This window comes from Microtus oregoni, unplaced genomic scaffold, assembly GCF_018167655.1.
Source record: "Microtus oregoni isolate MIOR12 unplaced genomic scaffold, Mior012 000005F_ref0000423, whole genome shotgun sequence".
NCBI lineage: Eukaryota > Metazoa > Chordata > Mammalia > Rodentia > Cricetidae > Microtus > Microtus oregoni.
In genome coordinates, this window is record NW_024543064.1 from 38,749,018 (window position 1) to 38,775,774 (window position 26,757).

General features: G+C 42.4%; 1 protein-coding gene across 8 annotated transcripts in view; it reads left to right on the forward strand.

The window, feature by feature from the left end:
• Elavl4 (ELAV like RNA binding protein 4) overlaps positions 1–26,757 on the forward strand; it is a 136,644-nt gene that overhangs the window by 80,188 nt on the left and 29,699 nt on the right. For all 8 annotated transcript variants that reach the window (XM_041651761.1, XM_041651759.1, XM_041651764.1 and 5 more), the window contains exon 2: positions 8,692–8,932. In XM_041651761.1, the coding sequence (XP_041507695.1) occupies positions 8,692–8,932 (241 nt within the window). The remainder of the gene's footprint in view (positions 1–8,691; positions 8,933–26,757) is intronic.

Below are 26,757 nucleotides of genomic sequence, written 5' to 3' on the forward strand. Positions count from 1 at the left end.
GAATAATTTAAATCTATTTCTTTAATGGTTTGATTCAGTGACCGCCCTTGGTAAACATTATTCTTCATGCTCTTGGGAACACTTGCTCTATTACATAAGGGTTAAGCTTGTATATATAATTTTTCAAAAAGTCCTTATTCCATGGTGAAAGGGTACCTTTAAATATTAGTGGTAATATTTAACCGAATCCATGCATCTGCGTTGCTTGTGTACACCTGAGACATGGCTGCAGTCAGAACATTTCTTCAGCATCTCCGTAGTCTCTGGGACTGCTGACATTTAAGGAGGCGTGAAAGGAACTTTATATTCTTGTGACCTTCTTCGGTTCTTTCCTCCTGATTCTTTTGCATACATTGAGCGGTGAGACCACACCTCCACCCGCAAAGCAGAAGCCAGGGCCTGAAAGCACACACTGAAGGCTAGACACGGGCCAGCCCTGGGCCAGGGAAAGATGAATGATGGCAGTATATTCTATGTCAGGACAGATTCCTGTAATGTAGATTTGTGGCCTTTTATTTGCCTCATGAAGTAAATGGTGAAAGTGTAAACTGGGTTAAAATACAGAAATACCACAACAATTTATGGTCAGGCTGCCATTTTTATGGACAGTATTGGAGCAAGGACACAGTCTGTGATAGCTGGCAGGATTGATGGGGGAGGGAATTGTGCATTACCTCTGACGTGGCTTGGGACTTTACACAGTGACTGTTCCTAACAGGAATAGGAAGATGAGTTTTGTAACTGCAGCCTGACGTTCCTCCAAAGTGAACAGTCTGAAGTCTTAGGGAGGACTGGCAATGTGGAAAGAACTCACAAGCTCATAGACCAGATGTACATTCAGTTCTTAAGTACACTTTTAGAATTTTAGAATGGCCTTGCTTAATATACTTCAGGGTCTTCCATAGATAAGAATATGCTTTCTCTTTGATGTTTGAGCCCTTCAGCCACAAACATTTGTTTGGCCAATAAGTGAATTAGTTCTAAAAGCAAGAAAATATATGAAAAGCATGACTTGGTAGAGAAGAAGGCATTCTGCCCTGGGATTGCATTGCTACTCTAAGCTTTTCTGGTCTATGATGTGGGATTCCCCTCTGTATGCTGTGAATATGTTTTATTATCATTGGTTAATAAAGAAGCTCATTTGGCCTATGGCAGGACGGAATATAGCAAGTGGGTCTTCCAAGCAGAAATAGAGGAGGAGAGAAGGCAGAGTCGGAGAGACACCATGTTGCTGCCCAAGGAAAAACAGGTAACAAACCACGAGCCTCGTAGTAAAATCTAAAAGAATAGAAATGGGTTAATTTAAGATGTAAAGGTTAGTTAATAAGACGCCTGAGCTAATAGGCCAAAGAGTATGTCATTAATATTAAGCCTCAGGATGGTTATTTCATAAGTGGCTGCAGGAGCTAGTGAGCGGGACCCAGTGGGTGGAGAGAAACTGGTCCAGAGGACCAGCGGAATGGAGAATATTTGTAGCTACAGGTCTGACTGCCAAGCCCGTTTCCTGGGTCTTGGTTTTTGTCCTTCTTCCTGTCCATCTAATAATACTGATGTCTTTCATTAATAATACTTGTACAGGGATTGCCTGTATGACAGTTCATTGAGAGCAGGTACCATTTTCATGCCAGTAAAATCAAAGGATGTCAGGGGTCACCAGGCTCTACTCTCTCCCTTATTAAATGTGGCTGGAGCAAGGGTGTAGAGGGAAACCTGGTGAGGACCTGGATACTCTTAATCCCAGTTTTCTTAACTAACTGTTCTCACCCTTGGTATGAGGAGTAGGGCAGTAAATGGAGGAAGTAGGACCAGTTTCTCAGCTGATCAGGAAGTTAAGAGAAAAGCCTTGGGCTGGCAAGATGGATCAATGAGTAAAGGCATCTTGTTACCAACCCCTCCCCCCCCCACACACACGCATACAGTATTAAATGTAATAAAAAAAAATTTGAGAGAGAGAAAAGCGTGTTTTTGCTACACCGAGGGACCGGTTAATTGTCAGAAGGTTAAATAGGAAGACTTCATTTGGAAGTTTTCAGTCTAGCAGCAATAAATTGGCATTCTAGGGAGGAAAGGCTATGACATCCAACAGGTGTCTGCTACATCCATGCCAGCCAAAGGTTTAATCCTCTGCCTGAATGAATTTGAGGTAGAGATTAAAAAGTAGAATTGCAGATTCTAAGAATAGTGGTTTCCACGGCCTAGACAATGGGGAATGTGGAGTGACTGTGTAATGGACACAGTTTCAGATTTTCAGAGAAAAAAGAGCTCTGAAGGTGGACTGTGGTGGTCCAATGTGAATCTACCTGATACAAATGAATTATACACTCAAAATAACTGAGTGATAGATTTCTTGCTATACCCATTTTACTGCAAGGGAATTTTTTTTAATCTGCATTTGAAATAATATCCAAAGGTATGCCTGGTATATAATAGATGCTTCCTAAGTGACAGTTTGTTCTGTCCTCTTTATGTGTATAAAATGGAGATGATATTTAACACAGGTGGCTGTGTTTTGCAGGGATCCAGGGAGCTATTGGATACATGAGGATGTTCATTTATTCATCCAAGTCTTTTATTAACAACCTACTTACTATGAAGCCTTTTTCTGTATGTAGGATGTAGATACTACAATAAGCAAGGATTATGATCTCTGTTCTGTGGACTGTAGAGTCCAGGTCCCTGGTCCTTGTGAGCAGTAGATTGCCAGACCCAGAAAAACCTGGAGTCAGGTCTGCCTCTGGTTCTCTGTTCATGTGCACTGCTAGAATATGCCCCCCTCAGCACCACAGGAAAGAGAAGCAAGTCTTCCTTTAAATGGCTATTCCTGTGTTGTCAAAAGAGTAAATGAGGGACTGGAAATATGGCTCAGAAGTTAAGAGCACTGGCTGCTCTTCCAGAGGACCTAAGCTCAATTCCCAGCACCCACATGGTAACTTACAACCATCGTCAATGAGATCTGGTTCTCTCTTCTAGTGTGTAGCATACATGCAGGCAAAACACTAGATAGATAGATAGATAGATAGATAGATAGATAGATAGATAGATAGATAGATAGGACAGACAGATAGGTCTTTTTTTTTTAAGAGTAAACAATTGTGCTGTCCTGATGATCCAATCCCATCTCTCACTTTAAGTAGTAACCTTGAGCCAGTCATTTCCCTCATCTCGTTCAGTCTCCTCATCATTGAAATTATGGCACTGGGCTTGTGGTCACTGATGTTCTCTGACCATGGCTCCTTCTCTGTATGTATATATTTCCAGGCCCTACCTCAGAGCCTAGCACATCAGGCCTCCGTCGCTGTCCATCCAACATATCCAGATCTAACCATAACAGAAATAAACCTTTTTATGTGCGAATGATCTGTTATGTTGGGGAAGTAGAGCTATAGGTGGATTAAATATTCTGCGAGGCAGCAATGGGGGCAGCACGAAGGGCAGAGAAGATATCCGCCTTGCCCACCAGCACCAAGCATGGGAGTGCCTCCAGAAAGGCTTGTGCAGTCTCTGTTTCTCACCTTCTCTGCAGAGATAAACAACCTGGCGATGAGCTGGTAGCTGCGTGTCTGCAACCTTCCCTCTTGCTTGTGATATATATATATATATATATATATATATATATATATATATATATTTGCAGAAGAGTGACGGGAGGGGCGAGGAAGGTGTCGAGTGGAAGTAATTAGTCATTCAAACCGTCGACATTTTCAATAGCAGGATTTGAGTGCCTACGTTATTGTACGCCACTCTAATAGTTTATCCCTGAAATTTTCTGCCTGTATAATGTTTCTTAAAATATATCAAGGGAACATAAAAGATTTAATGCCGTGCTTTGTGCAACCATTAGAGTTGGAAGTCAACTGAACCTCCTCGAAGCTCTATCCTGGATGCTGACAGCAAATTCTGTTCTTAATTGCCATTCAGAAGAGGGAAGGAGGGCAAGCTAGGGGTTTGGAGTCCGGTCAGCTGCGAAGTTGGCTGTGAGGCCCACCCGCACAGAATGTTTCACTGAAGTACGTGTGTGTGTGTCGAGTAAATGATATATTTATTTGCAATGAAAAGCGGGTACTGCGAGAATGTCATCGATGTTTTCCTGAGGAAGCAGGTGTTCTGATTTTGCCTCGCCAGCTTCTGTGCTTGTTTGAGGATGGGCTCCCCACCAAATGTGTTTTTGTTACCTCTGGTCCATTTCCCAAAGTAGAGAACACAGGTGTCCTCCCTTTAGTAACCTTAACATGCTGCAGCTTCATATCCACGTTTTCAACATCTTTATCCCTTAGTGACTTCTCTTATTTTCAGGTAATGTTTTCAAAATCTTCATTCAGAAGCCAGATTTATTGCTGACATTTTAAATCCTGGTTGTTGTTTTTTTTTAATCCTGTGATGCATTCTGGAATGAACATTAACACCAGTAAGGGGTCTCTGACATGATCTACACAACACAATTCCAAAGTTTTCTCAGCTTTTAGACTACAATCTTACTGAAAACGCTCTGTGTGTGTGTGTGTGTGTGTGTGTGTGTGCATTTTCACCAGTTCTTCAGGATACACAAGAATAACTGTTTAGCATGTGTTTGCAGAGAAAAGAGAGAGCCACCTCTACCAAGAATAACTTGACCTAATTTATAGCTGCCGTCTGTGGAAGTAGCTCAATGGTGAACGCCGCATTTCATGGCACTTTTTCAAATGTTAGGGTTCAGTTGGGGTTGTCTAATATGTGATAGGGCTCCACTCTGGGAAATGGTGTAAATTAGGAAGCCCACATAGGATGTAAGGCGATCTAGACGCTGAAGGTGGAGCTGAGTTACTCCGTGTAGACTTGGCACTGCCTGGGGCTCTCTGGAACAGTTTTACCTGTAAGAGGCTGGCGTGGACCAGTGCTTTCACCACATGTCCGTCTGTGAGATGAGCAAATGAAAGATGAGCCTGCTAGATGTCTCTGAGCATGCTTCAGTGTTGCATACATTCTATATATTCCACCATCAGCACCAGAAAAGCTGCCGTGACCCAGGCTGTCTTCTTGATGTCTTTGCTGGAGCTCTAAGGAGGATAATGTGAGAAAGGTCATTAGCAAGAGAGGGGTGCCGCAGATTGTGTAGCAGATTTGGGGAGAGTAGTTGAAATGTGGGGTATGGTTAAAACAAAATTCAGAAGCTGGGTAGCTTTGAGGTTCTGTCAAAGAGTCCTCCTAAATTGCATAAATTCAAATGTTCAGGTTCATTACCTAGTTGGCAGTGTTGGCTGTGTGGGTTATCTGGGACAGCTGACATGAGAAGGAGTGGGACAACACAGAAAATGGAGGCTCTGCACAGGCCCACACAGTCCAAGGGTTGCACCAGGGGAGACCTGCCTCCCAGCCCGGGGTTCTGCTAATGCCCTTGTAACTTCATTTCCGAAGCACACTCCCCAGCAACCTTTACTCTTCTCCTGGGCCTAGGCTCAAGGGTAAAGCAGCTGACAAAGCTTTCCAGGTATACTTTTTACCAGTCTTGAGGACAGACTCAGCTAAAATTCTTCTCAGAAGCCTGTCACTTCCTCTTTGTGGCCTGTATCAGCTTTCTGGTACCCTACAGTTGACCTGAGGCCAAGAAGAAAGTTCTGGTGGTGTGAGAAGTAGAGACACCTAAGTTACTTATATGACGTAGGTAAAGAACCTTAGACAGTCTGCATTTTCCCTGAGCTGCTTTTCTTTGGCTCCTCTCAAGACTCCACGGTTTTCTTCTGGTTTCGTTTCCCATATGTAACCATCAAAAGAGGAAGTAAAGTGACAGTCACCTGTGCTGGAGATGGAGAGAAAAAATAGTTAGGATGCCTCTAGGCACTTTGTGTTCCAGACACCCCGTAGATAAGAACTCTCATTCTAAAGGTGGCGGTGCCTGTTGGCCGTCGTTCTAGCTCAGCAGAAAAGGCTGTGGGGCTCAAAGCATTGGGGTGACCCACCTGAGATCACTGGCTGGTGCGTAACCCACCCAAGGTCACATGGCTAGTGCTTGTTTGAACTGAATTTTAAGGCAACTTGACTCAAAATTACATTCCTATGTGGATAAGGTGACTCACCAGGTAAAAGCACTTCCTCCCAAGCTTGAAAGCCTGAATTTAATCCCAGGAAACCACACAGTAGAAGGAGAGAACCAACTCCTGCAAGTTATCCTCTGATCCCACATGTATGTCATGGTAAGCTCACACATGCATGCATAAACACACACACACACTAGATAGATAGATAGGTAGATAGATAGATAGATAGATAGATAGATAGATAGATAGATAGATAGATAGATAGATGATAGATAGATATAGTTATTAAAAAATGCTAGCCAGGCATCACATGACTTATGCCTTTAATCTCTGCATTTGGGATGCTGAGGCCAAAAAATCCTGAACTGAAGGTTAGTCTGAGATATATATATATATGTGTGTGTGTAGATACAAAAAAAATTGTAACAAAAATGCTCATAGCAACACTGTCTCAAAAGAACATTAAAAAGAAAGAAAAAAATATTTTTTACTACACCACTCTGCTTTAGCTGATAAAATGAATAAAAACAGAACTTTATAAAAAGTCACCAAATATTGAGAAGAATGTGGAACAGCCAAAATGTTCATTCTCTGCAGGCAAGAATGTTAAGTTTGGGTAAGCACTTTGAAAACCCAATGGCAGTATCCATTAAGGCGTATCATACATATCCCTTACGACCCCAAAATTGGAATCCTAGAAAAGTGTGTAGATATACCAAAAGACATGACAGCAATACTTATGCTAGATCCAAAGTAGAAGCAGCAGAAAAATAAGACATGTTAGTTACATACAATGGAATTACTGTGGCGGTGAAGAAGAATGCCTATGGCTATGTGTAACACAGAAAACACTTGTGATAAACCACAAAAGAGTACATGTGGTGTTATTTTGTATATGAAGTTTGAAAAGGAATATATTGAATCTATGGACTGGAAGTTATGATAGTAGTTATTCTTATTTAAACAATGAGGGGCAGGGCAAGAGGATTTCTGCCATCCTAGTCATCTTCCATCTTACGACCTAGAGGAAATTGTCCAGGTCTGTTCACTTAATAAACACTCTTGAGTTGTAGCCTTAAAATTTATACATTTATGACATTTTTGTTATATTCAATGAAAATTTTTGCCAAAGAAAAATATCCTCTGGGCACGCAAACAGTAATATCACTGAAGGAACTGGTTCTCAGGGGTTGGCTATACTGGTTTTCCTAAGTACTGAGATATAGAACATATTAGGATATGAACCCTTGCCCTCTTGTGAGAAGTCCAGTCAGGTGGGACAAGCAGCATGACACTGGTAAGTTTCAGGGACTTGTTTTTACCAATATTCAGCTGCTGTATAAATGTCTTCTCCCTTCCTATCATGTCTCAAGGCAAGTTACTTTGTGTCCCCTTTGTCAGACATCACAGAGCTGAAATTTTCATCCCCAGTAGTTGATGACAATTTCAAATGTGATAGATGCAATATCATGATGGACAGTTAGGTTTAGTTAGGTTTCTATTGTTGTGATAAAACCATAAGCAAAGGCAGGAAGAAAGGGTTTATTTGGCTTATACACCCTGGGTCACAGTCCAGTGAGAGAAGCCAAGACAGGAACTACAAGGGGGATATGGGTGGTCTCTAGATGGGGCCAGAAAACAAGGGTGCAGACCCAGAGTCTGCCCCACTTTTCTAACTTACTCCCTGGAACGTTAGCTACCTTCTGATGATTTTCCAGTTCTATCAGTCTGTGCAGGGCATCTTCAAGTCCCACCTTTCTGTGCTTGATCTCACTGTTGCATCTTCTCCTGTGCCCTTTCTCTGAATCCCCTTTTCCAGGAAGCAGGGATAATTAAATGCCTGTAGCCTACTGAAAGTTCCTAAGGATAAGGAATCAATGATTTTATTATTATTATTTTTCTTGCATGCTTCCTGGGACAGTTCAAATATGTTTAATTAGATATTTAAATAAGTATTTATATTAAGAGAAAGTCCTCTTGGAGTAATATGTAAGAGCTAAAGACTATGCCAGATCCAAAGGTGAAGGCCTAGAAAAAAAAAGTTCTTTGTGTTTTTGTTTGTTTTATTAGAGTGTGGGGGGGGGGCAGTAACAGAATGGCTGGATTTTTTTTTAATTAGATGATTTTGCATCTTCCCAGAATGCACTCATGAATCGGAAGTTTGATCAGTGTTTAAAGCATCAGTGCAAATCTAAGACCTTCACATATGGAACAGCCCCACTTAATTTAATGTCATTTTATTTTATGAGATAGTTAATAAACAGGTACTGTATTTGATCTTATGAATTTAGTCCTCTATATTTAGCTTTTTCAGCTTTAATGGAACTATAATTTTAATCATGATTATTACTTTACGTTTTAATTATAATTTGGTATGGCTTAAGTATACATTTCTGAGAGTGATTGTGTAATGAAAACAGGAATTAGCTTTTCATTAACAAAATAATGGGAGAGTTCCCACTGCATTCTAGTCTGTGTTCAAAATCTAGGGGCTGGCCTAAAAATAGCAAGAGGAGCTTAACATCCTGGTTAAAAACATGCTTCTAAATCAGCTGTGTTCACAACCCAGTCTCTTTGCTCCATCTTGCCTCATCTTGTTCCCTTTCTTTTCAGCAAATAAAATAAAATCTAAAACAGACTTTGTGTCTTCTGAGATTTCAAAATGTTTTTTTTTATTTAGATAATTAGCACCATGGAGCCTCAGGTGTCAAATGGACCGACATCCAATACAAGCAATGGACCCTCCAGCAACAACAGAAACTGTCCTTCTCCCATGCAGACAGGCGCAGCCACAGATGACAGCAAAACCAACCTCATTGTCAACTATTTACCCCAGAATATGACCCAAGAGGAATTCAGGAGTCTCTTTGGGAGCATTGGTGAAATAGAATCCTGCAAACTCGTGCGAGACAAAATTACAGGTATGCTCTTCAACATTAAGGCTGGGGATTTACAACACAGTGTGTGTGTGTGTGTGTGTGTGTGTGTGTGTGTGTGTGTGTGTGTTACAGTGCATCTGAATGCCTACATCACATGTCCCATGCAATGATTGCATGTATACATGCCACAAACTCATGCCATGTACACACATGTGCACCACAAAAGCCCCCTTGCAGACTATCTGAACTAGGAAACAGATGAAGATTTTCAAGTGTGTTTCCCCTTTATATGGACTGGTCCTTTGATTGTATACTCATTTATTTTTGATCAGCTGCCACTACTCTTCTTTTTCTTTTTTTTAAGACAGAGTCTCATGTGTCCCAGGCTGGCACAGAACTGGCTGGAGAGCTGAGGATGCCTCTGCTTTCTGACTGCAGGGATTACAGGCATGTACTGCCATGCCTCGTTTTATGGGTGCTAGAAATAAGGGCTTCAAGCATACTGGACAAGTGCTCTGCCAACTGAGCTATGTCCCTAGCTCCTCCTTTGTTTGCATTTTAGTCCTGAGCTCTGCCTTCTGTCTTTCCTACCCTCTACTCTACGCTGCTTTCATTCCTTTCTTCTGTCCTCAAACATTTGGTTTGTATGTGCCCAGTTTTCTTCCATATGTCATGACACATGTTTTAGAAGGGGGCCAAGTAGAAGGATGACAGAATTGCTCTTTGTCTCTGAGAAGAACAAATCCCAAAGATAGCAGGCGATGCTAGAATGTAAATACTCCCCAGATGAAGGACGATGCCTAGTGAAGAAATGTATGGGAGATAGTTTATCTCATACGTTGGTTCGTTTTGAAGATGGTCTTTATTTAATTGCTTTCTTCTTGACCTTGTGCTTAAACACAGAGCAATACCCCTACCCCCTAAACAACCTCAGTAATCAGGATTTTAATGTTTGTCAGACAATTATACTATGCCTGTTTGGGGAGAAAATTCCCTATCATCTTATTGGAAGTGAGAATATCTTCCTTAAAAAAATTAATGAGTTGCATAACGAGGGTGACCAGTGAAGCTGCTAGCGGAGTCCTCCACTCGTGAAGTCATCACATTAACCTGGAGGACTTCAGCTTAACTGACAAGCAACTGGCTTGCACAAATGAAAACGAAGCCCTGTGATTTGATCAGGATGCGATATCGGCCCTGTTTTAAGTCAGATGCTACAGCATATACATGCTCATGCAAACGAATCCATCCTTTTCTTCTTCTAATCCACCTGGAAATGTGCCCCCTTTATAAATTAAGTACAAAGCTAAAAATAAGTGCTGTTTATTACAGTGCAAGTCACACAGTCTCCCAACACAATTTATTTAACTGTAAAATTGGAAAATGATACTTATCTTAAGAGTGTATTGTAAGGACGAGATGAGAGACTGGCTGCGTCACACCTAGTAAGAGGACTGTTGGATAGGAGGCTCCAGTTAGTGGAGGGAGCTATTTGTGAGGAGGAAGCCTTAACGGAGCATGGTCCAGATAGAAATCTTATATCCAGTCCTCCTAATGGGGTCAGGCTTTACAGATCTTAGGCGAGTGTATTCGATCTTCTAACCTTTAAATGCCGATATTTTCATAAAGCCAATGTTTAGATTCCTTGAATAATCTTTACATAATGGGATGATAATTCAAACCAAATTAAAACCAGTTAACCATATGATTCTTCCTCCCACTCCTATATAGAAGATGTATTTTTGGTTTTGCCTTACATTCTAAATAGGGATTCTGCCGGCTATCTACCCTAGTGAATGGGTATTATTAATCACCTTTTCGGGAGGGTTCCCTCAGAGCCGCAGTGAGATTTTTTTAAAGTACTGATTCATGGTGTTGTTCCTTGTTTTCTGAAGACACGTGTTTAAACAAGCAGATTCCTTTACTGAAAGAATGCTAATTTGGTAGTTCACCGAGTGGATTTGAATAGGAGTGACAGCTTCGAAGACAGCCTTTAATTTGGTATACAAAACCAAAATTGTCAACTCTGGTTTGTTTAGCACCCTCTCCAGCACAAGCAGAGACATACAGGAGCATCTGAGCTTAAAGATGAAGCTTATGGGTTGAAGGCAGAAATACAATTCGGGCATAAATTATAATTATGTAATTTTTTATTTCAGGCAAAAATTTTATTTGTAGAGAACTTGTGGGAATGAGGCTGGGAAATATAGAGAGAGCAGAGATATTTGCCCTCATTTGGTAGCAGTGTTTAATAAAAGTAGAACTTATGGTTGTAAAGAGTGCTTATTAAATTCTTCATTTACACTACCTAATTAATTCTAGCATTTTAAATTAACAGTGAAACCGGTCCCTGCTGTACCATTCCATAGATGCAGCGTATTTCCTCCATCCACCCGTTGTTCAGGTTTAATTGGCTACGCTAAAAGTCAGAGAAGGAGGGAGAGATGGGGCTGTGGGAGGTAGGAAGGGAAGGCTGAGAATCGCTCTGAGCCGAAGAACTTCAGAGGCTTGCGTTGGGCTTCAGTCCTAGCCCAGGTCAGCAGGAGTGAAGTGTCACACCAGACAAGTGTAAAGGCTGCAGCCAGTCCAGAAGTCAGGGTGAATGACATCATAGGTATTTTTGTTGCCCTGATTTCTAACATCCCGGTCCCCCCTTTTCCTCCAACACCTCCTACAGATCTGAGTGCAGCCTGATCCTGTGAAGTTTACAAGAAGTTCTAAATATCCAGTGGGAGGATTAGGGGGGTGGGAGGCAACAGAAAGATAAGAATTGAAGATTAAGATTTCCCAGCCCCAAGCTACTCCCTAGGAAAGATGGCTGGGGTCTGAGAAGTTCAGCTCCCTTGAGAGAGAATGACTCCGTTGATGGCGTTAACTAGCTGAAGGACTTCTGCCTGTGGGTCACTATTGACTTCTCCATGTACGGAAGCACAGAAGAAATTTGGTCATAGACTTGAGTGACTGGGGGTACCACTGAGCACTGGCTAAGCACTGGGCAAACCTGTGGTCATCACCACAGACCACATCTTCCATTTGCTTAGGTAAGGAAACTAAAGGCAGACTAAGTGACTTCTCCAGGCAGCACAGGAATTCCCTAGAGCTTGACTTTATTCTGGAGCCCGTGCAGAGTGAAGACCATAACCCAAAACAACACTGTGTTCTTCCAGGGAGAGGCTGCTGGATGCCCTCTGGAAAGCCTACTTAGTGCACCCTGACCCTAAACAAGACGCCGTGTACAAAGGGAAGCATAGATAGCAGTGTTCGCCATCCACGCGGGATATAATTCAACCTGCATCTCTCTTCAAAGTTCAGGCCCATTGTCTGAGAGTCCCAGAGTTCAGAGTTCCTTGCAGTGTTTCTGGGCTTCTTTCTAACTTACTAAGTAATGTCCTCTGAGAAATATTGGATTTTTCATTTTGCATTAGGAAAAGACACTTTATCTGGGTACCCAGGAGATAAAATATACAACCTGACATGTTTTTGGGTATCGCCATAGACACATGATGTCATAGAAAGCCAAATCTTGGCTTTTTCCCCTCCATCTACCTGCTGCTAGGGAGAAAGGGAAATCTCACATGACCCTCAGGGTTCAATTGAAGAACAAGCCTGGGTAGAAATTATGTATTTCTCATGGACTTCTGAGAATTCATATAGATTCCTAGCTTTTTTGTTTGTTTGTTTTTTTCATTGCCTTTGACTTTTGTTCTACTTTACTTGATCTAAATTTCTGTATGATTGGCATTTTTAGGGGAAGAAACATACAGCTTGGCTAGGACAGAATTAGGTGGTCTAATGCCAGCCCAGCTGGGATGCCAAGTTTATCATTGGAAAGGTCTATATTGTTACTGCCCCACCCCAAAAGGAATGATGAAGAGGGGGAAAAAACAACAAAGTCCTTAGAGGAAGCTGGGGCAATAGCTCTGTGGTTGTATGCCTGCTTAGCCTATGTAAAGCCCTCGTCCAAGCTGCAACAACAACAAAACCTAGGAAGGGAGAAACTCATATGAGGCAATAGACACCTTTGAGCTGCCTCATCCCAAAGAGAAAAGAAAAGAAACCACCATTTCTACTTGATAGCCCTCTCCATGTATCTGCCCGGGAATAGCTTTTAAGAACAGTGTTCTGTCCATTTCAGACAAGTCGGAGCTCTACAGGAGTAGAATAGGGCAGTCCAAACTGAACACGGCTGACTACAAACTGGATCTGTCTAGACTGGTGTATGGACAGACCCTAAACACTCAGCGCTTAAGTAAAGCAGATGTGCTAGCTGGGGCTTTGCAGAGGTTAAAAAGATGGAGTTCAGCTCTGGTCAAAGGAAAGAAAAGCAAAGAATCAGAGCTGACATTCAGGCGAGAACAAAAGCAGCTTCTCCTCCTCGGTGCTTTGGCTGAAGGAAGTATAGCTTGAGTGGAGGTGGCTCTTCAGAAACCGTGGTCTACTAGGAAGCAGCATTGCCAGATGGACTTAAGTATGTCAAAATACTTCTCAACGCCAAATTTAACCCATCACTTCATGGTTTTTTTTTTTCCTTTATAATACATCTTTGAGTTAATGTCATCATTCAGGGGCAAAAGCAGAACAAGTAGGTAAAAGCTCACAGAACCCTTTGAAACACTCGGGGCACTGAGATGAATTCTCTGCTGGCAGCATCTTCGCATCCGAATTTGCATCTCTAATTTAAAAAGGGAACCTACTCTGTTTTGATACAGTGACATGAGAGGTCTGGGGGTCTGTGAAGGCTTAGGCAGCCTGCGTGCCCCTCAGCAGGTGAGACGAGGATGGAAATCAGCAGTAGCGAGCCTTTCTATATCAGAGTTTCCAGGGCAGAGCCCGGCTACAGTATGGGCTAGCAGATAGAAGGGAGAGGCGAGTCAGGCTCCAGACTTGTTGTCTTTCACCTCTGCTTCCAGGGAACTGAATTTGTAGAAACACCACCTCCAAGATGACCACATAAACAAGATAAGGTTCAGAAAAAAATAAAAACTATATTCTGAAAAAGTTTCCAATGTACTCCTATAAAAGGAAACCAGCATTTAGATGAGTTTATTAGACTAGTCTTCTATAGACTCTAGCAAAGACAAAGAATAGCCGTTGAGTTTTTGTGTGCCGTATGCACCCGAGTGCTCTTTCTGAGAGTGGTGGTGTAGCAGCTCATGGACGAGTACACAGGCATCTCCTGGAGAATGTCGGGGCTGCCACCGTCTAATAATCACCTTCAAGGCCTCTCTCAAGCTGCACCCAGGAGTCAGAGCCTAGTGTGATCCTCAGCCTCTTTTGCAGATGAAATCTGAAGTTGGGGGTAAATGAAAAACTTGTGTAAATTGAGTCACCCTTCGAGTGCAGGAGCAAAGACTCGGATCCAACCCTGTTTCACTCAACAAGCCAGTGCCCACCTAAACTCAAACCTCTTGAGATTATAATACAATCACATCATGTCCCCATGTCCTCCCTCCAGCTCCTGCCATCTGCCCCCACCATTCAAATTCACGGCCACTTATTCAATGAAGCTGTTTCATAGTTTAACTTCTGATTTTCTCCCTTCTTGAAATGCCTTTGGTTGTGCTGGCCTTTTATTTTCTAAGCACGGCATTATGATGGAAGCTGCCTTTGTGTAATTAAGCCCAGGCACAATTAGGTATATCCAAGAAAATCCCAAGATATTGCTGATCTTCGTGCAGTTTTCTTACAGGCACAGGAGAAGGGTGGTTGTCACTGAGGGCAAGAGTATAGGAAATAGCACTTGGCAGCATGTTTTGCTCAGATTTGGAAAGATGCAGGGTGCCAGGTCTCCTGCACTCAGAAGAAAATCGGGCTGATTTGCATCGGCTGTTGCATGTGTCCCCTCCCTGCGGTCACCTTACACATGTGCCACCAAGAAGAATAAAAGAGGTTGACGTGTTGACTTGGAAAAGGGGTTGACTACTACTGAAGGAAGTTAATGGGAAATTTTTAGGTGTGGAGAAAATCTGGAAGTCTACAGGGATGGCAAACTAGAAGAGGAGCCTGCCTTGTGAAGAACAGACTATCAGAACATGAGGTGTGGACAGCAAGCCATGTAACCGTTGTGCCTCTTACCCATCCACCAAGGGCAACCAGAGACCTTCCATTGTTTCTAATTAGAATTTGGCGGTTGAGTGGAGCCGCGAGGCTGGGTCTGTGCCAGCACATCGGGCATCTCTCAACAGTTATTGCTGTTGTTCTTGTCCTTGTTTTCCCCCCACAAAATGGCAGTTGTAAGGATTACAGACCAGCTAAGGTTTCTTTTGCCTCCTGGTTATCTTCCCCTTCATCCTCCCTCCAAATCTGACAGTTCTGCCCTGATTCCAAACTTAGATAGGAAAATGTCCTCTCATCCCCGGAAAATGTCTCAATGGCTTTTACCTAGGATGTGAATCAGGCCTGGGTATTTTAAGGAGTTTCTATTTCCGTGCTTTAGCTGACTGTTTGGTTCATAAGACCAGCTCCCTGTTCACCCAGCATCTTCTCTTTCTCCTAACACATATACACAAATACATACAAACGCAAACACACTCACACACAAGCACTCACATGCACATCACATGCACATCACACACACGCACACACACACACACACACGCACACACACACACACACACACACACACACACACACGCACGCACATCTCCGTACAATGGCCTGGATGATTGCAACTAAGAACTAAGCAGGAAGATAATGTCAAACTGAAATTTCCGCACATTATCTAAAAATGTAATTCATCAGATTCAGGGCAGGAAGAAAGTGCCTTCCGAAATGTGTAAGGGAAATTCCTTTTCCTATCTTTTGAGAGGTATGAGATTTCTTCCTCAGCCTGCCCCACCCCCATTCTGTGCCACCCCCATTCTACAGCTCCCTTAGTCTCATAACTGATGAACTCTGTGCCTGTCTTTATGCCTCATGAGAACTGAAAATCTTTCGAGTTGCCGTTTTGGTTTCTTCTACAGTACTGAAATTGAGCTTTGATGGGGAAGATATTTCTAGATTGGAGAAAAGATAAAATTTAGATAGAGGCCATCTATCTGAATAAGGCTTTTTACACTTGTAAAACATTTTCAATCAGCCAACAGTATTTACTTAGTGTTTACTCTCTCAGACCACGTAAATGTCATTCTCTCCCCTGTCTTAAAGCCTTTCTAAATTATGAGAAAGTCCAAAAATAGAAAACGTGTTACTCCGGGGACAATGAGCGGGGCAGGACAGGTCCTCCATCAGCCCCCAGATGTAGAAGAAGCAGGTCTTCTGAAGCATGGCCACCTTTTCTGCTCTCTAGGGTGGTTTGGTTTGGTTTTACCAAAGTCCAGTCTTACTTTTCCCACCCCTGACCATTAAAATTATTTAAAAGGAGCTAATTAGATGGATGAGTGTATAAAATGTTTACTGCATAACATGAGGATCTGTGTTTGGAGCCCAGCACCCATGTGTGCCGAGAGTGGGGAGACATACCTGCGCTCACAGGGCTGCGACAGCAGAGTCAGGAATACCCCACAGTTTGCTGGCCACCCACTCTAGCCAAATCAGTGAGCTCCAGGTTCAGTGACAGACCTTGTCTCAAGATTAAAGGGGAAGGCAATTGAGGAAGACAGCTGGTGTTGGCCTCTGGGCTCCATGTGCATGCACGTGCATATGCGCAGACACACACAGAAACATCAGCATGTACATACACTACATACACGCATACCAAAGTCTTTGGAAAGACAACACAAGAGAACTGATTCCTAATGATGTAAGGAGAGAACTTGACAGCAGGCCTGCTATGTGGCCGCTACAGTGTCTGACAGAGAGTGTCCGTAGATTCAGTGAAAAAAGGCAAGATCTCCTGAGTAAATTGGGAGCATGGGAACCATGGGGGAGGGTTGAAGGGAGGAGGGGAGAGGCAGGGAGGGGAGCAGAGAAAAATGTAGAGCTCAATAAAAATCAATTAAAAAAAAAGAAACTGTTATAACAATGACATCTTCAAGCTTAATAAAAATAGAAGTATATTTAATTTTCAAAAAAAAAAAGAGAAACTTTCTATTTCCCATGACCAATGGCTATTACTACATTTTGCAGAAAGGAATCCAAGCCTAGAATTATCTGGTGAGAGTCATTGGTTTGTTCTGTCTGTCTGTCTATAAAACCTATAATCTTTCTATTCTTTTATCATTCTGTTTCTGCTGAGTGAGGGTGCAGACAACATCAGTTATGAATATCGAAAGGAGTAAAGAGAAGCAATGGACCAAGGTGCTCAGAGCGAATGTCAAAGAAGAATGGCCCTTAAACATGGCAGAAAATAGATTGTAGAAAATCAATATATAATGAGGAGGCCATTGATCCATGCTCCGGAAGTATTGCTAAGGAGTAAATGTTTATGTCTCCTCACTCACCAGATTCATATAGCGAAATCCTGGTCCGCAAAGCAACTGGAAATAGGACCTTTGCCCAAGTAATTAAGGGTAAATGAGGTCATGTGGATAGGATCCAATAATATTAGTATCCTAATGAGAAGGGAGAAAGAAACCAGAGCTCTCTGTGTATCTACACATTAAATAAGGCAGTCCTCTGCATGCCAGAAGGTGGGTCCTAGTCAGAATCCTATCATGCTGCTACCCTGATCTTGGGCTTCCAGCCTCTGGACCTATAATAAAATTAATTTATGTGTTTTTCAAAATCTATCTGAATCAGAATCGTTTGTTATAAGCACAGTAATATGAACATTATCCGGAAATACTGAATGGAGCAGTTAGGGCTACTTTACAAGGTATGTTTTCCCATGGCCTCTTTGTTAGTGAAGAAGCTTTAACTCAGGAAGAGGAAGTAATTCATTCAAGGTTGGAGCTAATAAATGAAGCTGAAATTTCAACCCAAGTCTCTTAACACCTTCTCCTTGCTAATAAATAACCCTACCCAACATAGGATGATGTCTGTTACCCTCCTGAGGTCAGGTACATATTTGCTCACTGACTTTTTCCGCATCCATTTCTTACTAATTTATAAGTCTGATTTTCTAATCAGCTCCTGTCTCATACTTGAAAGTCTGGTGAGATGCTGGGCCCAATCACTCAAAGTGCATGTTCAAGTTAGGAGAACAACTGTGGCTCCTCAGGAATTTCTCATCACATTCATCTAGAATCAGATTAAGTAACTCTCATTTGCAGTATAAGCCAGAAACACCAACTTAGTGATCCCAGGTATTTTCTCGTGTTGTTTTTAGAGGCTTTTTTATTTCGTGCCTCCTTTAGCCTGTTGAAGCATCCAGCATGTGCAATTATCTAAACTGATGAGGCCAGAGAAATCCAAAGAAGACTTCAATCAACCAATTGCGTGGCTTATTTTCCTGCTATTTCCTCCTCCTCTTTCTCTTCTCTCACTGTCTCTGTCTCTATCTCTCTGTCTCTCTCTCGGTGTCTCTCTCTAAATTTCCTGTCCTCCTTTCTCTGACTTCTTATTTACACATATGCCACTTTGATCTGAAAAGACTTGAGCTGGCTTTTAAGATAAAGAGTTACTATTAAAATGGATTATAGGCAGAGGGAAATGGATACGGAAGGGTAAAAAGAACACCAGAGGAAAATTAGTAAATGAAATGTGGTGTGTCTGAGAACCGACAGACAAGCTAGTCAGAGTTCTCTTTTATAGGAAGGAAAAACATGTGATAACCTTTGTCCCTGTTTTCAAGTGTCAGCCAGGAGCCCAGCTCTATCCTGCATTTCCTGCCAGCTCCTCCATAGCCCTTTCTCTGGATTTCCAGGGTCTGTGGTGACAGCTGCCAGCTATAATGCAAGACGGGCTATGAATCCTGAAGTCACACACATGGAGGTTTCCTTTACTCCTCTCTTTCCCAGACCCAATTTGGATTGATTCTTTTTTTTTTTCTTTTTTAATGACAAAGTCTGGCAGTACCATGGAGAAGCTGCCTGAATGGAGTCCCTGTTTGTACAGCATCAGATCTCAACAGTGTGCCAGGAAAACGGCTCCAAAGCAAGCCTTCCTTGCCTGCTGCCCTTCAGTGAAGTGCTAACTTGAATCTCTGCAGTCTTGTCCCTCCCTGCAGTTCTCAAGGTTGAGCACACAGGACTTCATTTAGGATAGCTTCCATCCTTTTGGTGAGGGTTTCCATGGTTCTGACCAGAACTCCAGTCTGGGCAACACACAGGAAATGCTAATGTCAAAACAAAAACTATCTTACCTGCCTTTGCCCCTTCCAGCCTCCCTCCCTGTCAGTGCAGCCTTGCCAATGAGGCAGCCACCACGAGCACAAAGAGGAAGAGCCCTACCGGAGAACGCCACACTCCCCGAACATATTCACATGTGCCAAATACTTCCTGCTCAGGATGTCAAACCTTCCCAAACTGAAATCAAATTCAGTGAAATCCTGCCTTCCCTGCCACACACACATACACCTATTTAACACATGAGCAGGGACATTGCACGGGTTGCTTTATCACCCCTCAGACGACCACTTCCTCAATACCCAGTAAAGAAGAAAACTCCCTCCCCTACTTTATTTTGGTAGTACTTGTGTGTTCAGATTCGGTGATGCATATGAAGGCATTTTACAGAGATAATAAATGACAGGTTTGGTGGCTTGAGAAGACTGTGAGTGGAAGCCTTAACTTCCATATCTGAAAGCAGCAGGATAAATCTTAAGATTAATTTAAAAATTAGACCACTTTAAAGCCTGGAGAAACAGCTTAATGAGTTAAGTACTTGCAAAGACCTTAGTTAAACCCACAGAACCCATGGTTTAAAAAAAAAAAAAAAAAGGAAGGCTTGGTAGCATGTTCTTACAAGCCTACCACTGAGGAGGCAGAGACAATCAGATTCCTGGGGCTCACTAGCCCCGCAGCCCAGCCTCCTGGCCAAGGTTTCAAGCCAGTGAAAGACTCTGTCTCAAAATAAAAAAAAAAGATAGTTCATGAAAATGATGAAAATGATGCCCTCATTGTCCTCGTACCTCCACATGCGTGCACACATATGTACAATGCACACATAAATATCTACACACATGTGCTTATGTAAACACACATTATATATTTATTTTCTACTTTTTAAATAATTAAGCCAGTGTGATAAAAGGCTCTCCCAGGTTCTTCTCTAGGATGGGCTGCAGGACTTTCTGAGTATCCAGACATTCTGTGCCTTAGGTGCTTTCATCAAGGGAGTTAAAGAGTACTTCCCACCTCACTGAGTGTTATGAGATTGGATGTTGGCGAGCCGCTGAAGTGATACCAGTTCAGGATATTACTGTGGTCACTCAGAAGATAGGATGCTGTAAGCAGGGGATTTATGCGGAAAGGCATCCACGCCCTGTGATAAGCCAGCTTTGCTTTCTAGTCTGCCTTCCAGATGTTTTGTTCAGTTATCTACGCACATCTCAGCGAAAGCTGATTAACTCTCTCAGACATCAGTGTCTAACTGTTATTAATGCTCGAGCTGATCAAATTACATTGCCACAGATCCTACTTGTGCTGTTAATATTAGATTTTGGATTCCGGTCTGTAATGAATGATTTTTCCTCCATGCATTGGAAAAATTGGTTAGCTGAGTTCATAAGAAAGTTTAATTAGCAAGCTGTTTGTGAAAATAGCGGCAGTGAGTCATCATTCAAAATGAACTAACATGTCTCAGCGTTGAATTTATTCTTCCCTTCCTTGAGCAGCCACACAGGATCCTTTTGTTTGTCAAGCTGGCACATGCTGCCCACTTGAACTACACCATGTAATAAACTAATAACAAAACCAGGAGATTCTTGAAGCCAGGAGGAAGGGGGTGTAGGGTGTCTGTGTTTGTACGTGTGTGTCTGGGTCTTCTAGAGGAGTATCGCGGACTTCCTGGAATCTAGCAGTGTGCTAGGCAGAAGCCTAGTGATGAAGAGCTAGGCTTCCCGCAATACACCCAGTGTTTCTACTCACTAGCTGTGCAACAGGTATCCTCACCCTCTGCTCCTCTGTTTCCCCATTTCTAAAATAGGAACATTTGGTTTTGTATTAGCAAGGATAAAATACACAGAAAATCACCTGGCATGTAGTAATATCATTCTTATACCAATTCTATGAGGTATTATTTTTATCCCTATTTTACATGTAAGAAAATGTGTTCAAAAAGGTTAGGTAACTTATTCAACTCATGTGTTTTCTAAGTAGCATGGCAAAGTTAAACCATGTACGCTTGACTCCAAAGCCTCTACTTTATCTTCTACACTAGTCACCTCCAGGGTCAGATGTCAATCAATATAGGTTTCCACCCACCATCTCTCCCCATCTGTGTGTGGGTGAAGGAGGGAAGTGTTTGTGTGTGTGAGTGTGTGTGTGTGTGTGTGTGTGTGTGTGTGTGTGTAGCTCGTTACATTAGAACAAAACCATACCAACATGAAAATGTATCTTTGGATGTCTGATCCCCTCCCCTTTGCACATCTATGCTGTATCTAGCTGGTCTTGGAAGCAAGGCTGTATGATGTCCTCTGAGAAACAGGCTCACAGATAGTAGCAGGGGAAAAGAAACCTTGGAAGTACATATCCCTCTTATCTCAGAAGCAGTATCGCAGCGATGAGAACCACCTCACAGTAATTACATCCTGAGACTCTGATCAGTCCTGTTTTGGAGAATAATGTTCACTTAGGAATCCCATCAAACAGTCTTTCCCAAAACTGTTTAATCTGCAGTGTGTTTCTTAAAAAGGGGGTTCTGTTACAAAAAAAAAAAAGAGTTTGGGAAACTTCAGTAAACCAGTCAGAAGGCATCTTTTAACCCCCTTCTCTGCATGTGTGCTAACATGCATTGTGGGATTTAAGGGAAGGGTGGTAGAATGTGTGGGGCTGCCCTGGGGTGATAGGTGGGTAAACAAGAGGTCTTGGTGTGCTGGTGGAGTCTCACCTGCTCCTAGGAGGAACAGAAAGTGCTGTCAGACGGATCCTTCTCAACAGGACCAGCGCAGTCCCTTCACACACCACGCATTCTGGAAAGTTGTTGAGCACTGCTGAGCATGCTCTGGGTCTGGGTCAACCATGCTTATCAGAATGTCATTCCATTTTCCATTGCCTAAAGACATGAACCATTAGGAGATGTTCACATCTTGCCGTTCTTGCCTATTCCTAGACGCTTCTTCATTTTCATGTCTGCCGGGTGTTTGACTCGGTGTCATGGGGCTGCTCATCTTTTGCTTGGACTGGACATTCTCTGACATTCGTTTCACAAAGTCAAAGGTGACTTTCCTCTCATCCCTACCCAACAGACCTATTTCTGTGTAAGTGCTTCTGTCCTTGTGTGTCTCTTGCCTCAGTCACTTACCCTTGCAAGCTAAACATTGTGGTGGTGGCTGTTTTGTAAGACAAATATACTTTTGTTTCTTTTAAAAATTTGAGGAATCTCTGTCTTTTAAAATGCTTCTTGAAGTCAAACTAAACTATCAGACCACGAATGTGGGCATCATGTCTGGTTCTGTCCTGACAATGAACTCTTCCATGGTAAGAATAGGAGAGCTTGTCTTCATGTTCATAAGACTGGTCATTACTGGTCATTCTAAGTCCAGAGAAGCTCACCCCTTCCTACATAAAGGACACACTGACTGAGGCTTCCAAGGTCCTGCCCCAGCTAATATTTGATGTCCTGGCTTATCTCTGTAGAGACATTTATCTCATCTCCTTCGGTGAGAACAAAACATTCTGTTTTGTCTGTTCCAAAAGGTTTGTATTCACCTAATATTTATGAAGCCTTACTTTGTGCCAAGCCCTCTCACATAACCTATCTCATTTAATCTAAATTTCAACATGGCATCGGTAGCTTCTGCATGCCCTTTCTAGGGATGTTGTGTGGTGGGGGAGTTTTGAAAAGTGTTGTCTTAGTATTGAATTCAGCAGTTCTTTTCACCCACAGACACTTCGCCCACAAAGTTTCATTTTGCCCAAAGACTAATTACAGAGCACACAATTAGTATTAATCTGATAGACTTTTCTGCCTCTTCTTCTTTTGTTGCTAAATCATTGTCTTTAACATCTACAGCACTTCTGGAATCACCTGTTGGTTTGTATCCACTCTGGGTGGAAAGGCTTGTCTATTCGACATCCAGACCTTTGTTTCATGTGAGAATAAACCAGCCAAGAAGTAAGAATTCTGGATCATTTTTATGGCTAGCTGGGAGTTTGCCAAAAATCCTCCTCTTTTTGTTTCGAGCCTATTAAAATATTTTTAAATGTATGACTATTCTTTCCTGTCTTGTAAGAATATTCTGAGCATAATTTAATTTAACGTGGCTTTGATTAAGAATCTTTCATTGCCCCAGGGTCATCAGTCTGAACACTCCTTCTTTTTAGTACAATAAATGCTGAAGGTAAGATAGTTGTCACTGAGGCTTCTATTGTCCTCAGTACATTACCCAGAATATTTTTCCCTTTCAGCTCTTTTTTAACCAAGCACTTGATACTAGCTTTTTATCTTACGAATTTCTATTCTTTCTTGCACAACAGAAGAAAAATAGGACTCAGATTGGTTCAGTTTTTCATTTGTTGAAGTTTATTATTGAAATTTATATTTGAAGAGCTGTCACTTGGAGCAAGTTATTTTATAGGACAAACCAAAGGGAATGAAAAAAGATCTCTTTTGAGAAATGAATCGCTTGGCTTTTCTTATTGTACAATGTGCATTTCTGTCTGGGGAGCTGCTCGAAATGGGTATCTGGGTTCTGTGGGTCCCCGTAGGCATTACAGGAACAGTAGGAGCATCACATTTCACATCTGCATAAGACAATCTCTGCAAGCCAGGAGCGCTAGCAAAAGCCACTGGCGGGGGAGTTTGCATTAAATGGACTCATTTGAGGATCTGGGGCTGGGTATTGGTGCCCTTGATTTTAAATGGTAGTGATAATGCTTGCATTATAGGGCTATTTTAAGGAATAGGTGAGGTTAAAAAGAACAGTTGGTATAGTGAATGGCACTGAAATGATGAATTTTTGGCACTATTCGTTCACTTATTGAATTCATTTATATAATCTATTAAACAGAAATTTACTACTGGTCTACAATACATCAGGCATTGGTCTTACGAACATTAACTGGCCTGTGTCCTCACCCTTAAGGAGCTTTCCAATCTGTTAAGGAGTATATTCAATTCAACAGACATATTAAATGCTTACTGTGGGTAAACATTTACTTATTGTCCTGATGCCACATAATTATAGAGATGACACCTACTTATGAATCCAGAATGTAGCCTCTGGAAATAACCACAAACTGGCTTAAGGTAATGTTGAGTACTTTGGGAATTCAGAGTAAGGATGGTTGGGTCTTACATTTTCAACTGTGTTTGCAGAAAACAGACACACCCAAGAGTTCCTAAATGACTCTTGACTCTCTGAAAAGGTCTAGGGAGACCTCATATCCACCTCTGAGTGTGAATTCAACTTAGAAACAGTAGTGACAGTACAAGGGGATAACAACCGGCGAGCCTGGTGATGCGATGGCTACAAACTTAGTGGGAGGTTTTTCCCCTTGAGGAATAGGTGCTTGTACTGCCCCTCCTCCCAGTGTCCTTCTCCGCCTGTAACCTGGATGCTTCTCACCAATCTTCTCAAATCAGTCTCATCTCAAGTATAACATCCTCCACAAAATGCTCTCTCCCTCTCGATATTATGTTTTGTTTTGGTTTGGGTTTTTTTTTTTTTTTTTGAGGCAGGGTTTCTCTGTGTAGCTTTGGTGCCTATCCTGGAACTAGTTCTTATAGACCAGGCTGGCCTCAAACTCACAGAGATTTGCCTACCTCTACCTCCTGAGTGCTGGGATTAAAGGCGTGCACCACTACCACCCAGCTGCTCAATATTATAGCACCAAACCATACTCAGCTGTCATTGTTAATTCGCTGGCCTGATGCTCCTGCTAAAGCACAAGCCCTGGCTTCTTCTTTGGTCCTCTTTTCCTGCATCTGTAGATTTTAAGATTACTGGGTATGAAAGTGTTTACCGAAAATGGTGATCTACAATCTAGTTTGATCCTGTTTGATACACTCAACAAATTTGGAAGATTGGAACTAATAGAAAGAATGAAAACTTGGAGATAGCACTCTAAAGCCAGGTTTCTCAGGCACATGGTGGTAAGGGCAGATGGTTAGTGTACAAATCAGCAGGTGCTCAAGACCTCAGAGCCAGCAGAGAGTTCCCTGGCTCTAGAGTCAGAAGGACTCAGCGGCTATTCTCTAGACACATAGCCTGACTTGGGAATACCTGCTTCAGAGAATTGCAAAGATTTGAGTAATAAAGTGAGTTAAGCAGTTGGCCCCATAGTAGATGTTCAGTACATATCCCCTGTTTTCTCCCTTAGAAATCAGGGCAAACTAAAACTGTTGTGGGCATTTGGGACTAAGATAAATATAACTTAGAACCTTTGGTCCTTCTAATAGAAGGGATCTTGAGGGCCAGTCTTGCTGACTCTTCTAGCTACGCTTGGTAAGGGGTAGAGAGGTCCCTTGTGCACAGTTCTGGTTATTAACACCTTACAAGACACCCTACATCCTTATAAAATCATTCTGTAGAATTTCTTTATCATCAGGCTAAAGCAACAGCCTCCCTAACTTGCCTCTTCTGCCTGATCTTTGTTCTCTGGGGCCACAGCAAGTGCACCCATGGCTTTCCATGACTGCCTTTCAAGTATGAGATACGGGGGGTGTCCCTGGAGTCTCCTCTGCAGTGACCTAGATCCACAGGTCTTTGGAGGGTGTCCTACGGGGAACTGGTTCCTGACCTCTCGCCAACTTGCTCCAGCCATGGGAGAGGCTCTGCTAATCTTTCTCCTTGGTGTACAGAAACTGAAAGTGGTTAAGAGAAGTAAATACTCATGACAATCGAAAACACTCAGTCAGATATTCACTGCACAAATGCTTCCTAGTTAACCAGCAAGGACTCTTTGAGGTCCCAGAGTCAGAGACAGAGATGAATGAGACAGCAGCTTGGTCTCAAGTTACTCCCAGTTTAATGGGGAACAGAGATACTCACTAAGTGGTAGTTTAGAGGTCTCAGAAGATAGCTCAAATACCAAAGTGCTGACCTTACAAGCACAAGGCACTGAATTTGATCACCAGAAGCATGGTTTAAAACACACACACACACACACACACACACACACACACGCACGCAACCAGGAATGGTAGCATACACTTGTAACCTCAGTGCTGGGGAGGCAGAGACAGATGAAACCCTGAGGCTTACTAACGAGCCAGCCTGGCCTACTAAGAGTTTCAGGCCAGTAAAAGAGACTCCGCCTAAAACACGGATAAATAAGTAATGGATGACACCTGAGGAGCGAATGAAGGATTTCCCAAACGCATGAGACGTGAGACATACACAGGAAAGGTGGTTTTTGCTTTTGTTGTTTTGTTTTGCTTTTGTCTTTTGTTTTGTTTTGTTTTAGGGGTTTTTGTTTGTTTGTTTTTTGAGAGGTGGTTTTGAAAGAGAGTGTCAGTCAGAGGGGAAGGCCATTGTGCTTTTACAGTGGCTCTGTGAGCAGCAGGAACTTCAGTGCTGGCTCCTGTTTTCAGCCATTTGACAAGTGTGATATGGACTGCCGTCACTCCTATTGTGTCTCCAACACAGCCTATTCCTACTGCATGAGTTTCCCTCTGCTTAGAATGTCCTTCTCTCAGATAGACCCGGGTGATGGTCTACCTCTTTTCTCTCATCTCTGTCTTTATGTCTCCTGAGCAGTGAGGCCTTCCCTGACCACCACAATAAATATTTGCAGCCATGTCCCAGCCCCGCTGTTCCTTGTCTCTGACTTACTTCCTCCCTAGGACTTGCTGTCGGCTAACAAACTTTGTATTCTGTCTACATGTCTTGGCTGTCTTCCCTGCTCGGGGTCAGAATACAAATTCAATAATGACAGAAACAG